The sequence below is a fragment of the Columba livia genome, chromosome 5 (assembly GCF_036013475.1).
Source record: "Columba livia isolate bColLiv1 breed racing homer chromosome 5, bColLiv1.pat.W.v2, whole genome shotgun sequence".
Taxonomy (NCBI): Eukaryota; Metazoa; Chordata; class Aves; order Columbiformes; family Columbidae; genus Columba; species Columba livia.
This window is the reverse complement of record NC_088606.1, coordinates 62990368-63012171: the sequence shown is the minus strand read 5'-3', so window position 1 is coordinate 63012171 and position 21804 is coordinate 62990368. Positions and strand designations below refer to the sequence as shown.

Genomic DNA, 21804 nt, shown 5'->3' with positions numbered 1-21804 from the left:
TGACGCAGTTAGTTATTAGGAAAAAAAGACCTTATGCCAGTGAAGACACAATGACAATACAAGCAGTCCTACTCTTAAGCAAGATTTCTGATATATTATTGTTTAAACAATAGCATTCTCTTTTGAACACGTTGTGATTTATTTGACTGGCACAAGTACTCAGGAGAGTTGAAAAAAGGTTTATTTTAAGAAGGAAGACCGGCCTTGCTGCAAAATTGCAGAAGCTTCTGCTGAAGCAATAAACATCTGCCATTTGTTATCCTCAAAACAAATCAAAACCGTGCTTAGAACTCCTAAACATCAAGATTTTGTATATTTTTGGTCTGGAAACTGGAGACCTGTCTTTGCAGGAAGCAGGTTAAAAAAATAAATCAATAAAAACATGTAAACAAACTAGCTGAAATTTTTTTTAAAAATGAGATGTCAAGCAAGAGCAAGTCAGTTCTAAATAAATGATTAATTGACTTGGACACTGAAGAGATTTGATGCCTCCACTAAATATTTAGCACAGAGCCAGCAGATTTGCCCTTGGAAAAGAAATGGATTTTCTCCACCTAGCAAGACTCACACTGGTTCTGTAAAAGATTAACAGTTTAGTCAATATTAGCACATTCTTTTTTTTTAACTCAAGCATTAAAACCAACAGCAGTAAAAAAAAGGACAGGTCCAGCTCCAAAGCACTTGCAGCTACGTTCTCAGGGCAGAGCCCCGTACACAGGACCAGGACATTTTCTGTTCCCAGCTCAGCTTTCCACCATAATTCCATGAAGACCAATGAGAGCCCAAGGAGACACCCAGAAGAAACACAACAGGGTGAGCACTTAGTGCCTCACCAGCTGGGTGAAATTGCCACTAAAAGATGAACGAGGAGGAGTTTGCAGGTTGCTGCTGGTGGTGGCTTTGCAAAATTCCCTCAAAGAACCTCTAAGTCTGGGCCTAAACATGCCAACCTTCCAAACAGCATAGGGGTCCCTTCAGTCAGTTCACAGGTTCAAAGATCTGCTGAAAGAGCTACAAGCACATTTCCCAGTCTAGACATGGTTTCCCCTACTTAAAAACCCAAGACACTTCCAGGGCTTCCAACCACGGCACCAGAAAAAGAAGACGGAACCTTCGCAGCTTTTACACACAAGAACTGAGCCAAGGCCAGATCCAGCAGTTCTGTCCAGTGAAGAACACCAGGCACGTTTCCACACAGAAAGACCCGCTGCACATCAAACCCACAGCTTTCAGTGTCCCTTCGCTTTTCCAGATGAATCAACTACGTCTGCTATGGTTACAGATGAGCATTCAGAAGAACAGCAAGGGAGCTTCCCAAGTAAGAGTTGTTTTTAAGAACATATGAAATGGAATTTTATAAACGTCAGCCAGGATACCCCTTACATGTAATTTTAGTAACAAAAGGATTGAAGCTAGACACCACCAGGTCCTCTGAACGGACACAGAGCAGCAAGCTTGGCCAGATGTCCTCTCCTGACTCGCACCACCTTCTCCTGTAAAGAGAAGCAAACCATCCCTGCTTTCCTGCCACAACCCCAAAGCCCCAAGTGCAGGAGAAACAAAGTCTCACTTGCCAAGCAAACACACTGGTGTCCTGTGTAGATGACAGGGAACAGTAACTCCCATTTTGTGCTTTGAAAGGGGACATAATGGGTGTAGGGGGACACAGACCCCAAGGCACGTTCCAGTGGGACCCTCGCATCTACATTCACTTCTCCTGCACCTACTGAACACCGAACACCAACCACCACAGCTCAGAAAAACCATAGCTTGGTATCACTTACTGGGAAGAATGAAACGTGACCACAGTGAACTCTGCTGCATGGTCACATTAGTAATATTGCAACGCCAGAATGGCTTCCCATTGATGCTTTAGATAGGACAAGGGGTGACGGTTTTAAAGTAAAACGGGGGAACTTCAGGCTAGACATGAGAAGGAAATTTTTTACAAAGAGGGGGGTGAGAACCTGGCCCAGGTTGCTCAGAGAGGTGGTGGATGCCCCATCCCTGGAGACATCCCAGGCCAGGCTGGACGGGGCTCTGAGCAACCTGAGCTGGTGAAGATGTCCCTGCTCATGGCAGGGGTGGCACTGGATGAGCTTTGAAGGTCCCTTCAACCCAAACCATTCTGTGATTCTTTGTTCTACGTCTGGGGTCCCGGTCGCACAGCAAAACAAGGCATCACGCAAGTCCTGTCACCTTCAGCAAGAGCATCTTGACAGCTCCCAGTAAACCCCGTGACTCCCTCACCGATCTACCGTGAAGTCTGAAGCCCCCGATCCCTCTGCCCTTCCAGCCCCGTACAGGGCTTGCAAAGACGGGAATGAGATATTCCATATGTTCCCTTTGTCAGCGACATGCCTATTGAAAGCTCAGCCACGCCGATCTCCCCACCGGGGCACCGGGTCAGACTATTCATCTGTAACCATGCAGATGTCAAGAAGGTAATGGGAAAACTCCCAAACAAAAACACATTTTCGCAGGACAAGGTTATAAAATACACAACTGCATTATTAAGCTAAATTAAACAGGTTTAGGCCTCCCCTGCATACCTCTGAAATTGCACATCCATTTATGATTCACTGCTAATTGTGTACCATTTAAAAATCCAAACACACTTGGCTCAAAAAAATTTAGGGTGATAAAACGTCTTTGCAAGACCTCACGTTGCCCAGGATTGATTGGGGAGAGAAAAGGAGCACGTATACCACTTTAAAAATAAGCATTAAAAACCAGCCTGGCTTCTCAGGATGCTCTCAGCTTCACCCAACTTTGGATTTTCCTTCCTCTTTTCCTAAAGAATTAGCACTTGGTCTCTTTAGAAATAATTATACATATATATATATATATATATATATATATATATATATATATATTTCTTTTCTGCCCCCAAAACAGCACATTCTGCCTGACTTCTATCCCTTATTCCAGATTATGTTGGTGGTTTGAGGCTCCTCCTGCATTTAAATGCAAGGCTTACAGGAATTTATCACTTTTTAAAACATATATAGTAACTGAGTTCTTAAGCTTTACAATAGGTTTTTCTACCCCTGAAGAAAATAATTGACTTTAATATTTTTCTTAACTTCAGATAAAAAAAAATACAAAATAAACCACCAGTTCAGGCTAAAATTGTATCTTCTCTGTGCCAAAATCTCCAGGCTGAGTTGTCAAAAACCACCAACCATCATCTGAATTGCCTACAAGCAATAAAGTTATACAACAAGACTTTTAATAACGTGCATTTATCAATATTAGATTCGAACAACATCAACAGCAAAAACAGCCAACACTAATGCACACCGAGCATAACATTTCAGCAACACACCTTCAATGGTTTAGTTATACCAACAAACATCTGGCTACATTTTCAATGTTTTAAACTGCTATCACTTGGGAAACACAAGAAACTTTATTTAATAGTGAAAAATGTAATGAGCCTGTGGAAGAGAAGAACAATACTTTACACGTTTCCTTACTGAATTGTATTCATCAAACAGAAATGCAAAAAGCACACAAGGGAAGCCTAAGGAATTAACTATTTCTGCCATGCTAAGACTGTCCTTCCTTGGAGAAGACACCAAATTAAACAAGACATATTGAATAATATGCTTAACAGGTTTTAAAAAATAATGTCCGAAGCTTAGCCAACAAAGTTTTATTAGCTCCAAAACACACTGTATGACTGAAACAGCCACTACTTTCCTAGAACTCAGTAAGGATAAACAGCAAATACACCAGGAAAACAAGGCCAATAAAAATTCATGAAGTGATATTCTTACTTTCCAAAAACAAAGACATCCCTCACAAATGTCAGACCCCAGTGCACCAGGGAATATATTTCGACATCACCTGCTCAAAAATAGCTATCTACATTTTTAAAAACATGTTACCGTGCTGACTGACATTACATATAATGCCATCTGTTTGCTGTCATAGACTCCAATCCAACGAGAGTTTTCAGACACCTACTTTAAACTGTTGTTTTTGAGATCACTGCAGCCCTCTGTTGTTTTGTAAAAGATGTATATATATCATTAATAATGTAAGCTGACTGGCTGTGGGGAGAATGTGCCTTCAAATTCAGGGCGAAGCTGAAATACAGATTTCCCCTCATCTTTCAGCGACAATAATACAGTTCTGGGAAGCGGAAAGTTCTGACCTTGTCAAAATTCTGTAATGGTTAAATCATTCAACAGTAAAATAAAATGCATTCTGCTATTTCAGCTATGTATTTTAAAATAAGTGACATACGATTTGAAAATATTGGAAACTTTCAAGTTCAGTGAAACTCACTGACAGCTGCAGTAACTCAGCACTCTTAAAAAAAAGAAACAAGCAAAAAGGTCAACTGTTTGCCAGGTAGATCACATGCCATTTCTGCGTGATTTACTTATGCTTTCCAGGCACCCATACATCTAATGCTTAAATGTTCTGATTTGGAAATACCAACTGACTTGGAACACAACGTTCAATAAATCTGGGCCTGGTTCTGGAAAAAAAAAGGGGAGGGGGGTGCTTTTCAACATGGTTATAGGGAGGACAGTATTTATATAGCAACTCCAAGACTTCCCTGCCCTGTCACAGCCATAGCCATGTGTAATTCTGCATCCATGGGACCGGGTGTCCATCTGTCAGCAAAGGGAACGTCACAGCTGCCTCCACCTCCCCAAAAGGGTCGTGCAAGGCGAGCTGGCGGTGGGAAAGCAGCAAGAACCAACAGCACATGACCAGAAATCTCTCTTCAGACTGAAGTCTGAGAACATCTTATCAGAAAGCTGCAGCTGTACCTGCAAGGCGGGTATGAAAAGCTACGGAAGGGTATTTATTTCCCTGGAGCAAAATCCTGGGTCGCTGCTGCAGCAGATGGCGAGTTTACCATGTGGGGAGGATGGCCAGGGACCTCTAAGCCATGAAATGCTGGTGATACCTCTGTTAGCAAATGTTCGTAACATTTGAAACTCGGTTCGTTGCCTCAGTTTAGAGGTTTCTTCAAATAGGAACGGCTTCTTCTCCTCTTAACATCTCTTACGTACCCCCTCCCACCTTTGTCTCCTATTTCTAGGATCACACAGATCTCAAATTCTTCCTCAAGCTATTTTTTACTTTCTGCTTCTTCCGTAAAGAACCCCAAAACCACAACTTGGCAGCGCGGAGCTGCTGCCTGAAACACATTCATCCCTTAATAGAATAAGTGCTGGCCATGGAGTCCCATGCGGCCGCGCTGCAGCTGACCAGCCCCATCCACTCCCTTGCTTGTTTGCAAAACAAGGAGCAGGCAAACCTGAGTTTGTTGGCAAATCCTCCTGAACATAAACACAACATGAGCTCCGGCCCATTCCCCACAAGAGGAACCATCTTTAGGAACGAGCTTTTAGGAAAAGCACAGGGGTGGACAAGAGGAGGGTCTCTGATATTCGGAGCTGCTCCCATGCTCTCTAAAATGAGAGATGGGTGCTCAGCCCTTCCAAAATCTAGGCCAGTAATTTTCTCTGAGTAAATAAGAGCTTGTGTTCTTCAAAAATTGCTGGCTTAGATGTAGAATACAAAACAAATAAAGATCCTTGCGGAGGAGGTTTCTTTGGGTTTTGTTTTGTTTTTCAGTCCTTATATTACAGCTTCCATATTTTCCATCTCAAGCAGATAGTTACTAGTAAATTCCTCTCAAGAACTGAAAAGGTAATTATTTACTAGCATAAACGTGCTTATACTAAAGTCCAACTCTTTTCCATGCTGCAGACTTATCTCAGTATTTATTCCCCAAAGTCACACTTAGGAGTCTCCGGCAGTCAGCATCAAACAAGAAATGACATATTGCTGATACAAATGAGCTCAATGTACAAAATAAACGCCAAATACCTGACAAATTACATGCTGTGGCAGGGCACTGGGGTTTTAGGGGGAGGGAAAAAAAAGGTAGAGAGGAAAACACCAAATTTCCTGCCAATAGAGAACATGAAAAGGGTAAAAAATACCCCAACTTTGAAACAACAACTTCACTTTTCTGTGCACTACCTGAGAGCACCTACTTCTTTTTTTCTTACAAGACCGACAGGCAAACCAGCCAGTTTAAAATGAATCACCAGGACTCCAGTCGTTGGGTGAAATGTGCTGGAGAGACCGTCACTGGAGCCACTGGGCTCTGGTCCAGTCACCAGAAACTTGAGTCCCCCCCGCCCATGGGATTTCACAGGCCCGTATAAATATAACAACATCCCTGCCAACTAATAGGAATATTCCTATTAAAATGACATGACCACATCTTTCCAAAAGAAGTATGGAAAGCATGCTTTTTAAAAGCGAGAATATGCTTTTTATTACTCGCCACCACATCACCAGCATACGGCACAGGCAAGTGAAAAACTCAACGCTGCAACTGTAAAACCTTCAAACCTCTAATTAGATAAGGCTTTTCTATCTCAGGAGGGCTGCAATTATGCTACATTTTCCAGACTCAGGGTCATGTCTGGACATCTTTACTCTGCACCATAACAGCTCTGCTAGACAGCATTCACAAGCCCTCAGCCAGGTCCTTGCTGTGCTTATCTGCCCACGGCGGGATGCTCAAGACCTGCGTGTTGGTACCGGACGGATTAGAAGACGACATCTCACATCTACCTACTGTGTTTCACCGCCACCTGACAGAAAAATAACAGCACCGGATGAAAAGGCAAATAAAAATGCACAAGCTCTGCTGAATCCAAATAGAACCACATCATTTTGCCATTTATACATAAACGGAGCAGAACATCTAACTCAAACTCTAGTGTGAGACAGTGTAGGTACTTCCAGATAGTCTGCAGCCTCAAAATACGATAATCACCTCTCTGCAGCTGCTGAAGCAACCTGGGGTATGAAACAAGTATAAAAGGAACCTTTTCAACTGCCACATCTTGGTCTTATAAAGCTAGAGCATAACACGGCGCAGCAAAAGACAGACAGCATAAGGTTAAATGAGTAATAAAAAACAAAACGCCAAGATGATGGTTTCATCCTGATGGTCTATTCTCTAGGGCAGCCACGGCTTGCAAGCCCCCCTTTCACAACTCCAAGAAAGCAAAATTAAACAGGGACCCCTGTAATTCCCCTGAAAATACAAGCAAGAAGCACTAGAAGGAAAATTATCTGTGCTGTTTCCATATTTCAAGTGCCCAAAAATATAATAGCAGGCACTGAGAAGGGATTACATTCCTCATGGTTGTCAGGCAAGCCCCTAAAAAACAGCCAGGCCCACGTAAGATTTCTCCAATGTCATTATCTAGAATTATCTGGTTTTCGTCTCCTGCACAAGACTCAGTCAAGTATTTAAACCCCCGAAACTGGAATTTGAATTCTCAAACTGATACTCCTGAGAACCGCAAGTACAAGTATGCCCTATCGTAACTTTCTTCCACTAACATGGATGTTTTCTAGCACATGAAATATCACAGCAAAGATCAGGAGCGCACTGCATTGATTAAAAAGCCCAAACAAACAACATTTTCACATTCTTGCACAGGCACCTCAACTTGCTAGACGACAGTTATTTTGCAACAAAGCAAAATCACAACCTTCATAAACAGAAAAACAGGCAGCTGGTAATTAAGAGTTACATAAACACCTACCTAAATTATACAGAACAAATGGCCGCCTACAGTAAAAGTATCAAGTAATTATCCCTGGTTGTGCCCTCCTGACTCGCTCAGCGTTCCTTCCCATCCAGCCCATCCCCTCCAGCCCCTCCGAGAGTCTGGATCTAGTGTTGCCACCCCTCTCTTTTCCCAGCACTCCAAAAAACAATCTCCCTACCAAGGTGACCGTGGTTGGGACGACGTACCCACCTTTCTTTATTCAAATTCCATCTCTCAAAGTGTGCTCATGACTCAAAAGTAACGAGCAGATACTTGGTCTTTCCAAGCTGCTCAGTCTGATGCAACTACCTTGGCGTGATCGTACTGTATTTCAGTAACCATATAACCCCCTTGCTATCACCTCAGACGTTCTCTCCTTGTACCCCAGCATTATGGTTATAATATGTTTAGACAAGTATGAATGCAGCAAAGCGTCTATTCAACGCATGTTCCACAAAAAAAAAATAAATCTGCTGTGTTTGGAGGAACTTTCTAATCACTACAGTAAGCAAGGAATGAGCAGATCAGTCCAGAGCTGAAGAAAGATAAATAAGAGAAGTGGAACCTGAAAGGATATACTCTTGAGACTCTACAGAAATCACTGCCTGGCCATGAATGGCCAGCCCAAGAAACGCGGCTGTATTTTAAAAATACACCTTGGAAATTATGTTAAATTATTAAAATCAATGGAAAGAAATTAAAACTGCAGGAAAAGAGCAGTAAAAATTAAGTTTCCCACCCCCTTCCATGGCTCTCAACTGCCTTGAAACTCATCCACTGCCAACTCCAGTTACTCGGGAGCAACTTTTCTTCAGTTGCTTTCTCCTGGCCAAAGCAAAAACACAGGCACTATTTTGCTTTAGTATAACAGAGCATGGCTTGTAACACTTCCTCAGCCATCTCTACACTACAGAGTCTCTGCTGCTATTGCTATAATCAATAAAAGCCCCATAGCAATGCTAAGGGGATTTCCTGGCATCGTTACGCTTCCTGACACGAAGCATAAGAAGCTCTCCATGTAGCTGAGATGCTTTGCCATGACACAAACATATCAGCTAGGGGGGGTGATTTTATTTTCTTTTTTTTCCTCCACACAAGCCAACTCAGCCTCTCTGGCAAAACTATACATTGCGCAGCCCAAAAATCAGTTTTCTATGCTTACAAAACTGTTTTCTACGTACCCTAAACTTCAAGTGGTCTGGCTACAGGAGAGACCATTCAAGTACTGAAGTGCCAAGAAGTCACCTATTTTTTCCTTCTTCAAATAAGGAAACAGGAACTAAAAACAAATGGGGACCAAGAGTATCCTTCTCACTGCCACAGAATGACACAGTTAAAAGTTCCTGCTCCGAACACAAAACCAACAGCAACACAAACTCATCCCAAAACACCCCCATGTGTGTGCGGGTCTCCCATCACTTTAGCTGTGAGCCTTAAATCAGCTTTTGTAAATTTACCTGCACAGAAAGGAGGAACTTAAAAACTGAAACTCTTTGGTAACCTTATCTTTAATGGGTGTTGGCTGTGACAACTTGTACCCACAAGACAACGAATGCCAGGTTGCAGACACGCAGGGATGTACCGAGCCTGTTTTGCAAGACAGCCAGACAACGTAGTAGCCATAAAACCTCACACTTAAGCGTGGCTTTTATCAGATAGGCTTCAAGTACTTTATGAAATTAGGTAATGTCCCTGTTTCATCTGTGGAGGAAAGAGAAGACAGTTTACCACCAAGTCCGAGGCTTCACAATGGCAGATCACGACTCCCTACTCAAAATGTTCACAAAACACTGTTTCTGCCACAGAAAAACCACCACAAAGTCAGCTCCCGCTAACACCAGATGAGCGCAAAAAGGAAGAAAATATTGAAGCACAGGTAGCAACTGAGACCTGTAACTTTTGCCATTCATCAAGTACCACACAAGCAAAAGGCCCAGTCATCTTTCTCCACCCAGCTTGAACAATTTAAGAAAAAAAAGCCCAAACAGGTATGGGAAACTGGAAACCTGCTCAGTAAACAAAACCTCTAGTAACTAAGTAACTCTCTTTGCATATTAAGTATGTGTAGGCAAACAAAGATGGGGAAAAAAAAAAAACAAACAAAAAAGTGACACTTTCATAGGCAAACACTACTGCTGTATTTTGACAACGCAGCAGTTCAGAACCGATCTGAAACCACGCGCCGTAATTTGCTGTAGCGCATTCTGTGCTGCATGTTGTAAAAGCAGCGAACTTTAATAAGAGCGGACCTGACCGCTGGCCCATACGAGACCTCGCTCCAGCATGAGAAACCTCTGCTGAGAAGTGGGGCAAGACGGACAGGTTTTATTGTGAAACTTAACAGGTTTGTAGATTAGCAAAACTACCATACTGAAAGCTGCAAATCCCTCTTCGGTCATGTCTCTACAGAAGAGATTCTTCATTCCTCAGTTTAAGTTATATTATAAAAATATACCAAAGCTCAACACAAGATCCACCAGTTTGTGCCTGGTTTATAGTGTCACAGGACACCAGAGAAACTGGTTTGAGAGTTCGCATTTTCCTCCATCCACAAGCAAAACTTGACAAAGCTCCCGAGTCTTGTTTACGCTGGTTTTACTCAAAGTTCAGCTGTGCATCCCATAGGAAAAGATTTTGTAGAAGGAAAGGCATCCTTATTTAACTGCATTTAATCAAGCTGCAGACCGAAAACGCCTCAACTTTTGGGAGAAGATCGGCTAGCCTGGGAACCGGTTTCTGAGGAGAACTGACGAGAAAGGTGCTCCAGACTGCAGAAAAAGGCGCTGTCGTGAGATCGCGCACACATGTGCAGGCGGCCGTGCCCCCGCCGCAGGACGGCACCGGGACCTCCCCAAACCCACCGGGATCTCCCGTCTCGCTCCCACAGGGGCCACAGGACCCCGGCAGCCGCCCCCGCCTCCCCTCCCGGCCTTTTAAATCTCTGAGGCCGAGCCCTTCGGGCTTTCGGAGGGGTCTGCCCGGCCTCCGCCCCCCGCGGGGTTCCGAGGAGAGGCGGCCGGGCCCCAGGTGGCGCCTCATGCCCCCGCCGCCCTCACCTGCCCCATTGGGGCCACCCCCGGGGGACGAGCCGGCGGGGAGCGCGGCGGCCGCGTTACACCTACAACACCAATACATAAACACGCCATTACTGAGGTTTTTCTTCAACAGAGAAGGGACAAAGCACCCGCCCCGCCCCGGCCCCACCGCGGCTACCTGCCCGCCCCCCGCCCCGACTCACAGGGCGTGCGTGAAGGCGCTGAGTCCCGGGGGCACGGCCGCCAGCCCCCGTCCGGAGCAGTCCACGCCGCGGTCGCCGTCGCAGCTGCAGGAGGCCGGGCAGGGCGGGGGGGACGCTCCGCCGCTGGGCCCGGCCCAGCTCCCCAGGCCCCAGGCGACGAGGCCGAGCAGAGCGAGGCACCGCATCGCCGAGCGCCGGCCAGCCTCCTCCGGCTCGGCTCGGCCTGCCGCTCTCCGCCGGCGCTCTCCGCGCACCGAGCCCCGCCACGGGCTGGCAGAAAAATGTATGTAAAAAAATAAATAAAATAAAATAAAAAAAAAATTAAAAAGCGCCTCCGGCCGGCGCGGCCCTGGGGCTGCCTCAGCGGCGCGCCCGGGAAGCCAGTCCTCCGCCACCCGCCCGTCCCATCCAACGCCCGCAGCGCCCGTCGCCGCCGCTCATCTCAGCCCAGCAGGTACCGCGCGGGGGCGGCCATGGCCGGCTCGCCCGCGCCGCTGCCGGCGGGTGGCGGTCCCCGGGGAGCCGTGCGCCCCGGCCCTGCGGCTGCCTGCGGCGGGGCTGCCCGCGGCGCCCGCCCACCCCTCCCGGCCCTCGGTCGCTGCGAGCGGCGGCGGCTGCTGTGCGCCCAGCGCCGAGGTGCATATGCTAATGAGGCAGCCGCCCCCGCGTTCCGATTGGCGCAGCGAGGGTAAATATGCAAAGCAGAGCTCGGTCGCAGCCAATAGGCGCGGGGGGCGGGGCTGCCCCGCGGCGGGGGCCCCACGCTCCCGGGGACGCTCCGCGACCCCTCGGGACCCCGGTCCCGGTGCCCGCCGGGTGCTCTTGGCTGCACAAACGTCACTGAATGGGCCCAGGAGCGGCGGGGCCGCTCTGGCCCTGTGAACGACCGTACCCCCCGCTCCAGCCTCGGGCTCACGGTGACAAAGGCAGCGCGTCCGTCCCCCCGGAGCACGGACCCGGTGCCACATCGTCGCTCTTCCACATAGACCTGAAGCATTTCACTCTCCTATTGATACTGCAACATCAAGCAGGCATGGCTGCATCACAAACTCTCATCAAAACCGAGTTGCTTTTAAAGAACTGCTTCCCTGGCCCACTAAACGCCACCGAGGGTATCTGGCTTTTATAAAATCTGTACATTGTAACCAAACCTGTGCCAGCAGCCAGTCTGTGTCCTCTTTTCCTTATTGCCTTGAGAAAATAATGAACAAAACTGAACACCCATCTATCCTTGCAGTTGGGACTCTCCATCACCATATGTTCTGCTATACACACGAACCTCTTTTTTTTTTTTTACACGCTTTTAACCTGCAGACACCACCAGAAACCCGCCTGCTATATGTTCAGCTTAGTTATGCACCGTGGTCCATGCAATCACTGTATCTTACTGGGGATGCCACAGCAGCACTTGGGTAACACCACTTGGGACTTCTCACTGGGGATTCCCTCTGGTCCAGACCCCATTACAAGCTCTGAGCTGACAGATCAGTCTGAAGCGAGCACTGTGAAAGCACTGGAGCCTGCCCGGGTGGCAAACACTCACACCATCTACTTTACATGTCTCGTTTGGATGCTCTGAACCCGCCTGGGGTGTTGCCTGCCCGGCTGTGCCAGTGGCACAGCTTGAATCACAGAATGTCAGGGATTGGAAGTGACCTCAAAAGATCATCCAGTCTAATCCCCCCGCTGGAGCAGGAACACCCAGATGAGGTTACACAGCAAGGCGTCCAGATGGGTTTGAATGTCTGCAGAGAAGGAGACCACAACCCCCCTGGGCAGCCTGTTCCAGTGTCTGTCACCCTCACTGAGAAGAAGTTTCTTCTCAAATTTAAATGGAACCTCCTGTGTTCCAGTATATACCTACTGCGCCTTGTCTTATCGTTGGTTGTCACCAAGAAGAGCCTGGCTCCATCCTCCTGACACTCACCCTTTACATATCGATAAACATTAATGAGGTCACCCCTCAGTCTCCTTTTCTCCAAGCTAAAGAGCCCCAGCTCCCTCAGCCTTTCCTCACACGGGAGATGCTCCACTCCCTTCATCATCTTTGTTGCCCTGTGCTGGACTCTCTCCAGCAGTTCCCTGTCCTTCTGGAACTGAGGGGCCCAGAACTGGACACAATATTCCAGATGCCTGCACAGCCCAACCTAAACAGCCCACTAGAAATCAGAGCTTTCCAAAGCCCTTCTGCCACTACAAAGGTACACAGGTATCATTCTGTTCATTTTGTGGATGACAAAGGAGCATACAATCAGGTAAGAGATTGACAACCTGCTCCACGATAGCAGGGAAACAGGATGAACCACATCGCCATGCGCACACTGAGCTGTGCCAGCTTCCCCAAAGCCATGAGCAAGTTTATGATGGCGATTGACTCCTCAACACAAAGCAAGAGCAACTGGGCAAGGGTTTCAGTCAAGACAGCAGCACCCAAGTTGCTGCAATCACATCCAAAAAATCCAAAATAGCTGCACACAGACAGCGAGTCAAATGCCTTGGGGACGAGCCAGACTTGCTCCCAGGCAGCAATCGCAGCAACCCTGGCCTGGCACAGGTGCTCCAACGCATTCTTAGGGGGGTCAGGAGCTGAGAGGTCCGTACCTTACGCCTTTCCTCACCAAGGGCCACCCTTTCCAACATGAACACGGCAGAGGACACTCTCCATGTGGGGCTGCAGTCTGGGCTAATCCTGCCTCCCTCGCACTGGCCAAGGCAGAAGAAAACTGTCAGCCTAAAAGCAATTATTTGGTGAAGTTTAAAAATCAGACATGCAAATAGTGGAGACTTCAAGATTTAAAATAATTTGTTCTCGAGAAGCTGAAGTACGCACTGGGGATTCTAGAAATACAGAACTTCCAGCCTTTACCTCCTACACTTATCCCCATTGCTTTTTCTGTTGTTAATTCCCTCCTAAAAACGTTAGCACTGTTTTATCTAGTTGCTAAAAATATTATTGTCTTCCATACTGGGAATCCTATTCCTGATGCACTGATTTTGTGTGAACATCATCATTCATCACGGCAAAAATAAGGTTGTTTTAATAACTTGCTGTGTGCTTGTCCTATACCCTGTGAGCAGTACAAAGTTCCCACCAAAGCTGCATTTATTGACATATGAGAAAGCTTTGCCGTACATATATAGACATAAATGCTTATCTTTTGTCCTTCTCCTTCATTGATCTTGGCTGCGGAAATGCATCAGGTCAAAACTGCATTGCTCTAACAATTGTCAGGGCCACAGATACTGCACATTCACGTCATTGTGCCTGAGCTCAGGGACAGCAATGGAGGAGTAGAAACCAGAATAGCAGGAAAAAATAATTAAAAGGAATTATTTCTAGAAATACTTCTGCAAAACAGACCCAAACCAATGCAGATAAGAAAAATCAATCTTTTTTTTTTTTTCTTTTCAGCTGGCAAATAAAAATAACAAAGTGCTTATAGTTGCTCTGCAAACAGTCTCACTTCACTAAGCAAAAATAATGGAGCAGAAGCAGCCCTTGGTGCCTGCACGGCCTTAGGAAGATGAATAGTAGCATGGAGCCTACTTTGTATGGCAGTACTGGACCTACAACACCTGCAGAACTCCTCTTCTGGAAAAAAATAAAATAAGGGTGAAAGATTTCTAGTAAAAACAGAACAACAGAGCACTGTGGGGTTTTTGGTTTGGTTTTGTTTGTTTTTTCCATCCTTTGAAACACTGGACTAGTTCGGCTTTTCGTCTTAATCCTCTCCTGGTTTCAATCTACTAATTTCCATTTCTCTATTTTAAGAGGTCTTTCAAGTTCTTTTTCCAGCATCACTTCAGTTGTTTTCCCCTTACAAGAGCTACCTCAAGTCTCCATCTCCCAAATCCCACCCTGCAAGCAATCCACTTACCTTTCCATCCAGCCAATATTTCTTCGCTGCTTCCAGTTAATCCATAACTCATCCTGGCATATTAACTTGTCCTTTCCTTATTTTTTTCAGCTTCTGTCTCTGCACTGTTCTCCTCTCCATCAACAGTCCACATTTCTCTCCCTTTCTTCTTGTGGAGCCACCTGTTTGCAGGCACTTATTGGGTTTTGTTTTCCTTTATATGGAAAACCGTAATGTTTATTGCAAAGCTGGTTTATTTAGGTAATAAAGATCTATATGCTAAGGCTTTTTTAAGCTGAAAGGTAGAGTGCTTCTGACGCTGTTTCTGTATATGGATTGCCTGGATGGTTGAGAGTGTAAAGTATTTTGCAGTCTGGCCTGGTGAACTCATCTCTCCCTGCTCAGTTACCCCAAAAGCTGCCTCCAGAATCCAGTGAGCTGGGCTGTGAATAGAAAAGGCATGTTACACCATAAGTACAGGAGAATAGTACCAGACAGGTTATTCCAACACCTTCAATAAGCTGAATAAAGCTAAAAGAAAGGACAGTCCAGAGAGTCTCCAAGTACTGTGTATTCCCTTGTAAATAAAAGGGAGACCAGTTCGACTAGAATGTAATAGCATCATAACACAACAAATTAATATTATCTTAGCACTCTGACCCAATGATCAGCTGAAAACAGGTAACTATACAGGAATGAAGAAGCAATTTAGGGCAGAATAACTAGGATGTAAGGTTGGGGTTTAGCCCAATATTCATGGCAATCTGTATTCCATCTACCTAGTTGTAATAGAATAATGAAAAAAAAGGCTGTAATTCATATTGTGCAACTTCTTTTAAAGGCAGTATGATATCCTACTGTCAATAGATGTCAGCACATCTTTGTCTCACTGTATGAACACAGACATAAGGCAAGAAGCAGTGAGTACCAGCCCCTCACCCACTGTCCCCAACCTCGAGGCGTGATGGGCAGCCCCCTCCCCTGAGCAGGATCCCGATTTCTCCTGCTTTCAGGTGATTTCTGCCCAAACTCCAGGCCCTTGGAAGAATATCCCGATGGGGCAGACCCTGCACACTTCTCTCCATCCCACCACTTCCCTCCTCCCCAATATGTTAGTTGAGATTTGAGCATCACTTAGATTCGTGTGCACTTTGTGGTAATTCAACAAGTTTCTGAGTTACGCTGAGCTAATGGACACTCGCTCGATTTAAAGAAATGGGAATGATCTGTGCTAAAATGCGGGTGGGTCCTTGTTTTAAAGATTAAATTTCTTATGTAAAATATTTATTACACAGCGCAACCAAGATTTTCTATAGACATTGTAGCATGCAACATTTTTAACGTTAAGACAAATCAAATGATAGCCAAAGTGAAATCAGCTCACGACCAGATGGTTTATACATGACAAGCAAATACTTTACACAAAAGGGGTTACAAAGGAGTAATTTGGTGAGGACAGAGCCACTGTTACCTAGAGCGGGACAGGGAAACAACCAGCAAAACCAAAACCCAATAGCTCAAAGCCAGACGTATCCACTAACTCAACTGCTGAAAAAGCAACACGCGTATCCACTGCTATGTGTTCTATGCATTTTGGCATATTTCATGATATGTGGCCAACTGAGAAGTAGCAAGAAGAGCCCTTGACTTGAGAAGCCAGGCAGGGGTTCTCTGGCAGCATCTATTGGGGGTAAACACTCGCCAGCCCACCCCGATACCCTTTTTCTCCAAGACCCTCCATAGGAAAATAACCAATAATTTTATTTTTTAAGTCAGACAGCCTGTTTTTAACCTTTTTTATAAGCCACTAACACATTGACCAGTAAAGCATTTAAGGCAAGACACAACACTATGAATCAAAAAACCTAAACAAACCAGTGCTTTAAGGGTGAAATCTGGCTTTGCAGAGGACCATCCTAAGGATTATGTAGCTTTAAATCCCACTTAAACCCTATTTTGAAGAATAGAGCCCAAGTAATGTAAAGGAATAAACTTCAATGATGAATTACTCCTAGAACATGCCCACAATCCTAAGCTGTTTAGCAAAATATTATGAAAGCTTCTGTGTTACAGAGAAAGAAGTAAGAACTTGTTTAAGTTCTTTATCAAAGAAAACTCCATTTGATACATTACCTATCTTCACCACAGGATAAACCAAATGCTCTGGAAAGAAAAAAATACATGTGGAGAAATACATGCACACTTATAAGGGAACAATTAATCACAATGTGATCATTTGATAGTGAATGATTTTTCAGTGTAGGGCTAACAAATGATTTATTTTTAAGTCACAGATATCAGAATAACTCTGATGAAGACCAAGTGGATACACTCCCCATAGGTTTTGAGTTGAAATTCCTATTAGGATAAATTAAGCCCGTAACATTCCGGCATGCAGCGTATTGGTTTAAATCACGTTGCGCACATGCTAGATACATTATTTTAGCGTGTTCTCCGAGACGACCAGGTCACTGCACAAGACTGATTTATTCCCCTACCTGGAGCCTTGCAGATGAACAGAAGCGGGTTGGTTTCATTAGAGCACGCGATCCCTCTAACACTCTGTATTGTTCTTTGTTTCTGACTCAAAAGCTGCAGTGGAACAAAAGTTTTATTTTCATTAACATTTTGGAGTAGTACAAACATTACTAATCTGTGGGTGCCTTATTTTCTGTAGGATTGACTTTAGATGGCCCATTTGAAACGCTCTCATAGTTACAAGGCAACTGACTCAACAGACTCCGGCAAAGTCTCTATTATCAGGGGAAGAAGAGAAGCAAACTGCTAAGAATTAAGATTGATCATCAGCTACTGAGCTACCTGCAACATTTGAAACATAAATGCACACTAGTAATTTTGGGCTTATTTTATCCTCCCCGACAATCTTTTATCCGTGTCATTTTTTGCTCCCTGCTTAGGCATTTCCCATAATTTCTGCCTGGCTTGCAACGCAGAGGTTCAAGTTTTATTCTGCACACGAGGCTAATGCAGAAGCGACCACACCTGCAAAATAAGCCAAAATGCTACAAACGCCAGAGAACTATTGTTTGCCCAGAGAACAGTCCCGTTTTTCACTCGCAGGAGACGGGTCGTTACAGTTTGTGCCAGGCAGCACCCCTCGCCTTCAATATTTGCAGATGGGGTGTATGCCGCAGCGCAAAATCCAGGCAAATAAATCCTTTAGAAGCTGCAGGCATTCCTCCAGCACAGGGATTGGCTTGGTTGGAGGCAGCCAAGCCTTTTTTGGATGTATTTTTGTGGTATTAGATATTGAGAGAGAGGCATGGAGGTGTATATATATATATATATATGTAGGAAACAATTATTTTGCAAATATAATAGGCCCAGGCAGGACCTCTCGGCAAAGCATATTTTAATAACGATTTTGCAAGACCGGGTGTTCTACCTAAAGGTAGGCACGCCTAATAGGGCAAAAAGCCCCTGCTTATATCTCCCCCAAACCCCGGCCGCAATTTCCCTCCCCTGTTCCCCATTGGTTGGGTACTTCAGGGTTTACAGACTATCCTGACGCACACAATACCCTTCCCCTTATCAATCTATTTAAGATATGGATTCCTGGTACTTTGGCTACAGTTCCCCCTAAATTAACTTATCAATACAAGTATCGGTATATATACAGGTGTCAGTACATATTCCAGGAAGAGACTGTGTATTACATTAAGAATTCATAGTCTGATGTCTCTCAGTCCTTCCCCCTAAATTAACTTGTAAATACAGGTATCAATATGTACACAGGTATCAGTACATATTCGGGGAAGAGACTGTGTATTACATTCAGAATTCATAGTCTGATGTCTCTTGGTCCTTCCCCCCTAAATTAACTTGTAAATACAGGTATCAGTATGTACACAGGTATCAGTATATATTTGGGGAAGAGACTCTGTATTACATTAAGAATTCATAGTCTGATGTCTCTCAGTCCTTCTCCCTGCTAGGGTAGGCGCCAGGTCCTCAGTTATGTAAAAACAACAGTTCTTTGTTAAATATTCCTTACATATATATATATATATATAGGACCAGGTGACAAATGAATTTGGCAACACTTAATAGGTGGCAGAAACTTCAAAGACTCAACCATCATTTTACATTAGTAACTACAACCCTTTCTCATCATGATCCTTTATTTTTTTTACTTACCCAGCTGTATTCTGCCTAATTACAATTACTCTTGCTTTTTCATTTGAATACATCCCCATGCTCATCTAAAGCTGTGGCTCTACATAGTTCAATTGCAGTGTGACCCATGTCTAACACCAGCAGCACATGTGAAACACATTTAATGCTTTCACAAAACAGCAACACAAATACAATTTCTTAGGGACTCCACATTTATCACGGAGATGACTGAAAGAAAACAAAATCGCATGGCTACTGCAGGCTCTCGGCTTCAGTAAAATTACAGTTATGAGCCTGCCAAAAAACAGCAAGTTTTAATACAAATAGCAGAGTAGGTATTTGCATCTCAAGCTGTTTACTCATGGCAAGGGGCATTCTCACTTTGTGCTCCTCGAAGGAAAAACAAAACAAAACACTGTTGGAATTGCAGATCAAACTGCAGAAAAATATAATTTGATTTTACTAGGTTTGCATGTTTTGTTTCATCTTGCTCAGCTCAGAAATACCAGCCACAAACCCCACAAATTCTTAGCAATAGATAGAGGCTCTCTGGAGCCAAACGATTTGTTCTGTGTTTGTACACTGCAAAACACAATAGGATCCCGATTCAAACCCGGGACTTCTGGGCGCTACTGCAATGCCAGGAATACAATAAATCACTAATTTTACCTTTTACTTCCAGCTACCTGGAGCAGGTGAAAAGCCCAATGACTGATTTCCCTGCTGCTCGCCATCCAGGCTCCACCGCAGATTAGATTTTGTTCAGACAATGCTACGGAACAGCTCGAGCAGAGAAGCTGAGCTGCGATTAGATAAGACCCAGGTACAGGTGCTTTTACTTACCTTTGGAATTACATAAAAGTCTTGCACTGTTTGGGAAAATTACTCTTTTTGGTGGTGTTGAGGCTTTTTTCGCCCTCCTCTACAGACCTATTTTCTAGGAAAAATCAGAGAGAACCATGGAAGAACGTATGTCCAAGTGCCAAAATCAGATATGATGGGAAAAAAAGCCAGAAACTCCATAGAAAAACATGAGTCACTCTTAGACATGTTTGCCTCTCTGCTATCAAAACTAATAAACCAGCCAGGAAAATGTACTTTTTAAAAAAAAAAATGGTGAAAATGGGAGGAAGGGGAAGAAATTTACTTTAAAGGGAGAAATCAACTTATTTAAATATCACCATTTCTCAACAGGACACATCATTTCAGCGTAAGGTTTTATCAGACTGAACACAAATGCCCAGCAATAGCAGAACGTATCCATCTTACTCCAGCTTTTACATTAGCAGAAGCCTTTCTGCACAGGCCAGATTTATCAATACTACACAACTAAAAAGACACAAAACTCATAAAGGTCTCTGAGGATTGTTCAGTTTAGAATTAGTAGATCCAGTTTCCTCGGTCTTGCACCATGCGACAAGGCAGATTCATTTATCTTTGAGGAGTGGGGAAGAAATCATTAGCACGTGTCTGTGCAGAAGTCTTTATTTTATATATTTTAAGCCTTTGTTACTAATAAAATACCCTGTTTACATAAAACAAACAAACCAAATCAAAACCACAACTCAAACCAACTGACCAACAAAAAACTCCACAAAACAAGCGACAAAAAAACTGGGGATCCAATGGGTTTTCTCTACTTTTTGTGATTTTCTCACTCTATAGCTAAGATGGGTCTCTGAAACAAGAAACAGTAGTACATCAAAACCTTAAATTCAATGCTGATTTTATCTTTAAAGGTTTGCCTGGTTATTTTTTTGAAACAATTAGAACAAGTGAAGAGTTTTATCCCAAGGCACACGTGGCTTTAGGCCCTCTAGGCCGAGGACACCGTCCCTATAAAAGTGAGCTCTGCAACCCATTATTTTCTCAAAAACCAGCTTCTGAGCAGGATTTTCCGAGGCAAAGGATCACGGAAACCCAGACTATTGCGTTTCTGGGGCTTCCGAAATTCCGATCAGTTCATTTAACTGCCCTGGTCTCACCCTTTCCTCATGCCAATGCAATTCCTTTGACTGAGCACTTTGCTTTTTGAGTTCACATACATACATCAATGGAAACAGACTCAAAAAACCTGACACAAAACCCACCAATTTGTTCACTTACCGACTGAAACGGCTCCGTACACGGTCAAAAACCAGCAAGTACCAACGCCAGCAAACACTCGTAATCAAGAACAAGAGGGCGACAGAAGTTGCAAATTTCATCAGTTTATGTCAATATGTCAGCAGCCGCAGATAGGTGGAAAGTTTACTTTTCCAAATCACCATTTTGACGTTTAAATTAAGATGAAAACTTTTGCATCCAGCATCAGCCTCCCAAAGAAACCTTCAGAAGACAGGAAAATGATTTTCCAGTAAAACTTCTTTTATTTCATTTAAGTTTGGTTCTGCTCAGTCCACACATGTTTAAGGTGGGATATTAGCTTGGACAAAATACTTTTCCAGCTTGTTTGGATGTTGACTGGTAGATCACAGATTAAATCAGAAATAAAGTACGTTCCACCAACTTTTTCAGTTGTTTTTAAGCCTGTAATTGCAATGGAAAACATGAGGTAGATAAACTACTGCTTTTTTAAGTTGCGAAATTACATTAATTTCAGTCTTTGGTTCAGTGTTATAAGCATTATTTTGAAATTCAGTTTATAAGCCTGAACCGTATTTAGCAGAACAGAGATAGCCACTGCGTGAGCCAGATCATGGAAATAATCTGATCTTAAAATAAAATTGAGAATGTGTTCTTATTTCCAGTTCATGTGTTATCAGTCCTGTACATCAAATAAGCATATTCATTTATTTTTCCATATATTTTCAATTTGCAGCCCAGCCTACCTACATTTAAAAAAGTGCTTTTTACATTCAAAACTAAGCATTTTCTCCTTCCTTTACCTCAGTTCAGAACTCTGGGCACATTATTCTAAGGAGCTGACCACATTACAAGGTCTTTAAACAAGGAATTACAG

General features: G+C 44.1%; 1 protein-coding gene across 3 annotated transcripts in view; it reads right to left on the bottom strand.

The window, feature by feature from the left end:
* LGR4 (leucine rich repeat containing G protein-coupled receptor 4) overlaps window positions 1-14749 on the bottom strand; it is an 80702-nt gene extending 65953 nt beyond the window's left edge. Inside the window, exon 1 of one of the 3 annotated variants that reach the window (XM_065065467.1) lies at window positions 14727-14749. In XM_065065467.1, the coding sequence (XP_064921539.1) occupies window positions 14727-14734 (8 nt within the window). In that variant the 5' untranslated portion in view covers window positions 14735-14749. Of the gene's footprint in view, window positions 1-7604; window positions 7755-10848; window positions 11460-14726 lie in introns of those variants that run through there. The other 2 variants (XM_065065466.1, XM_065065468.1) reach the window with 2 other exon arrangements.
* Between the last annotated feature and the right edge of the window lie 7055 nt (window positions 14750-21804).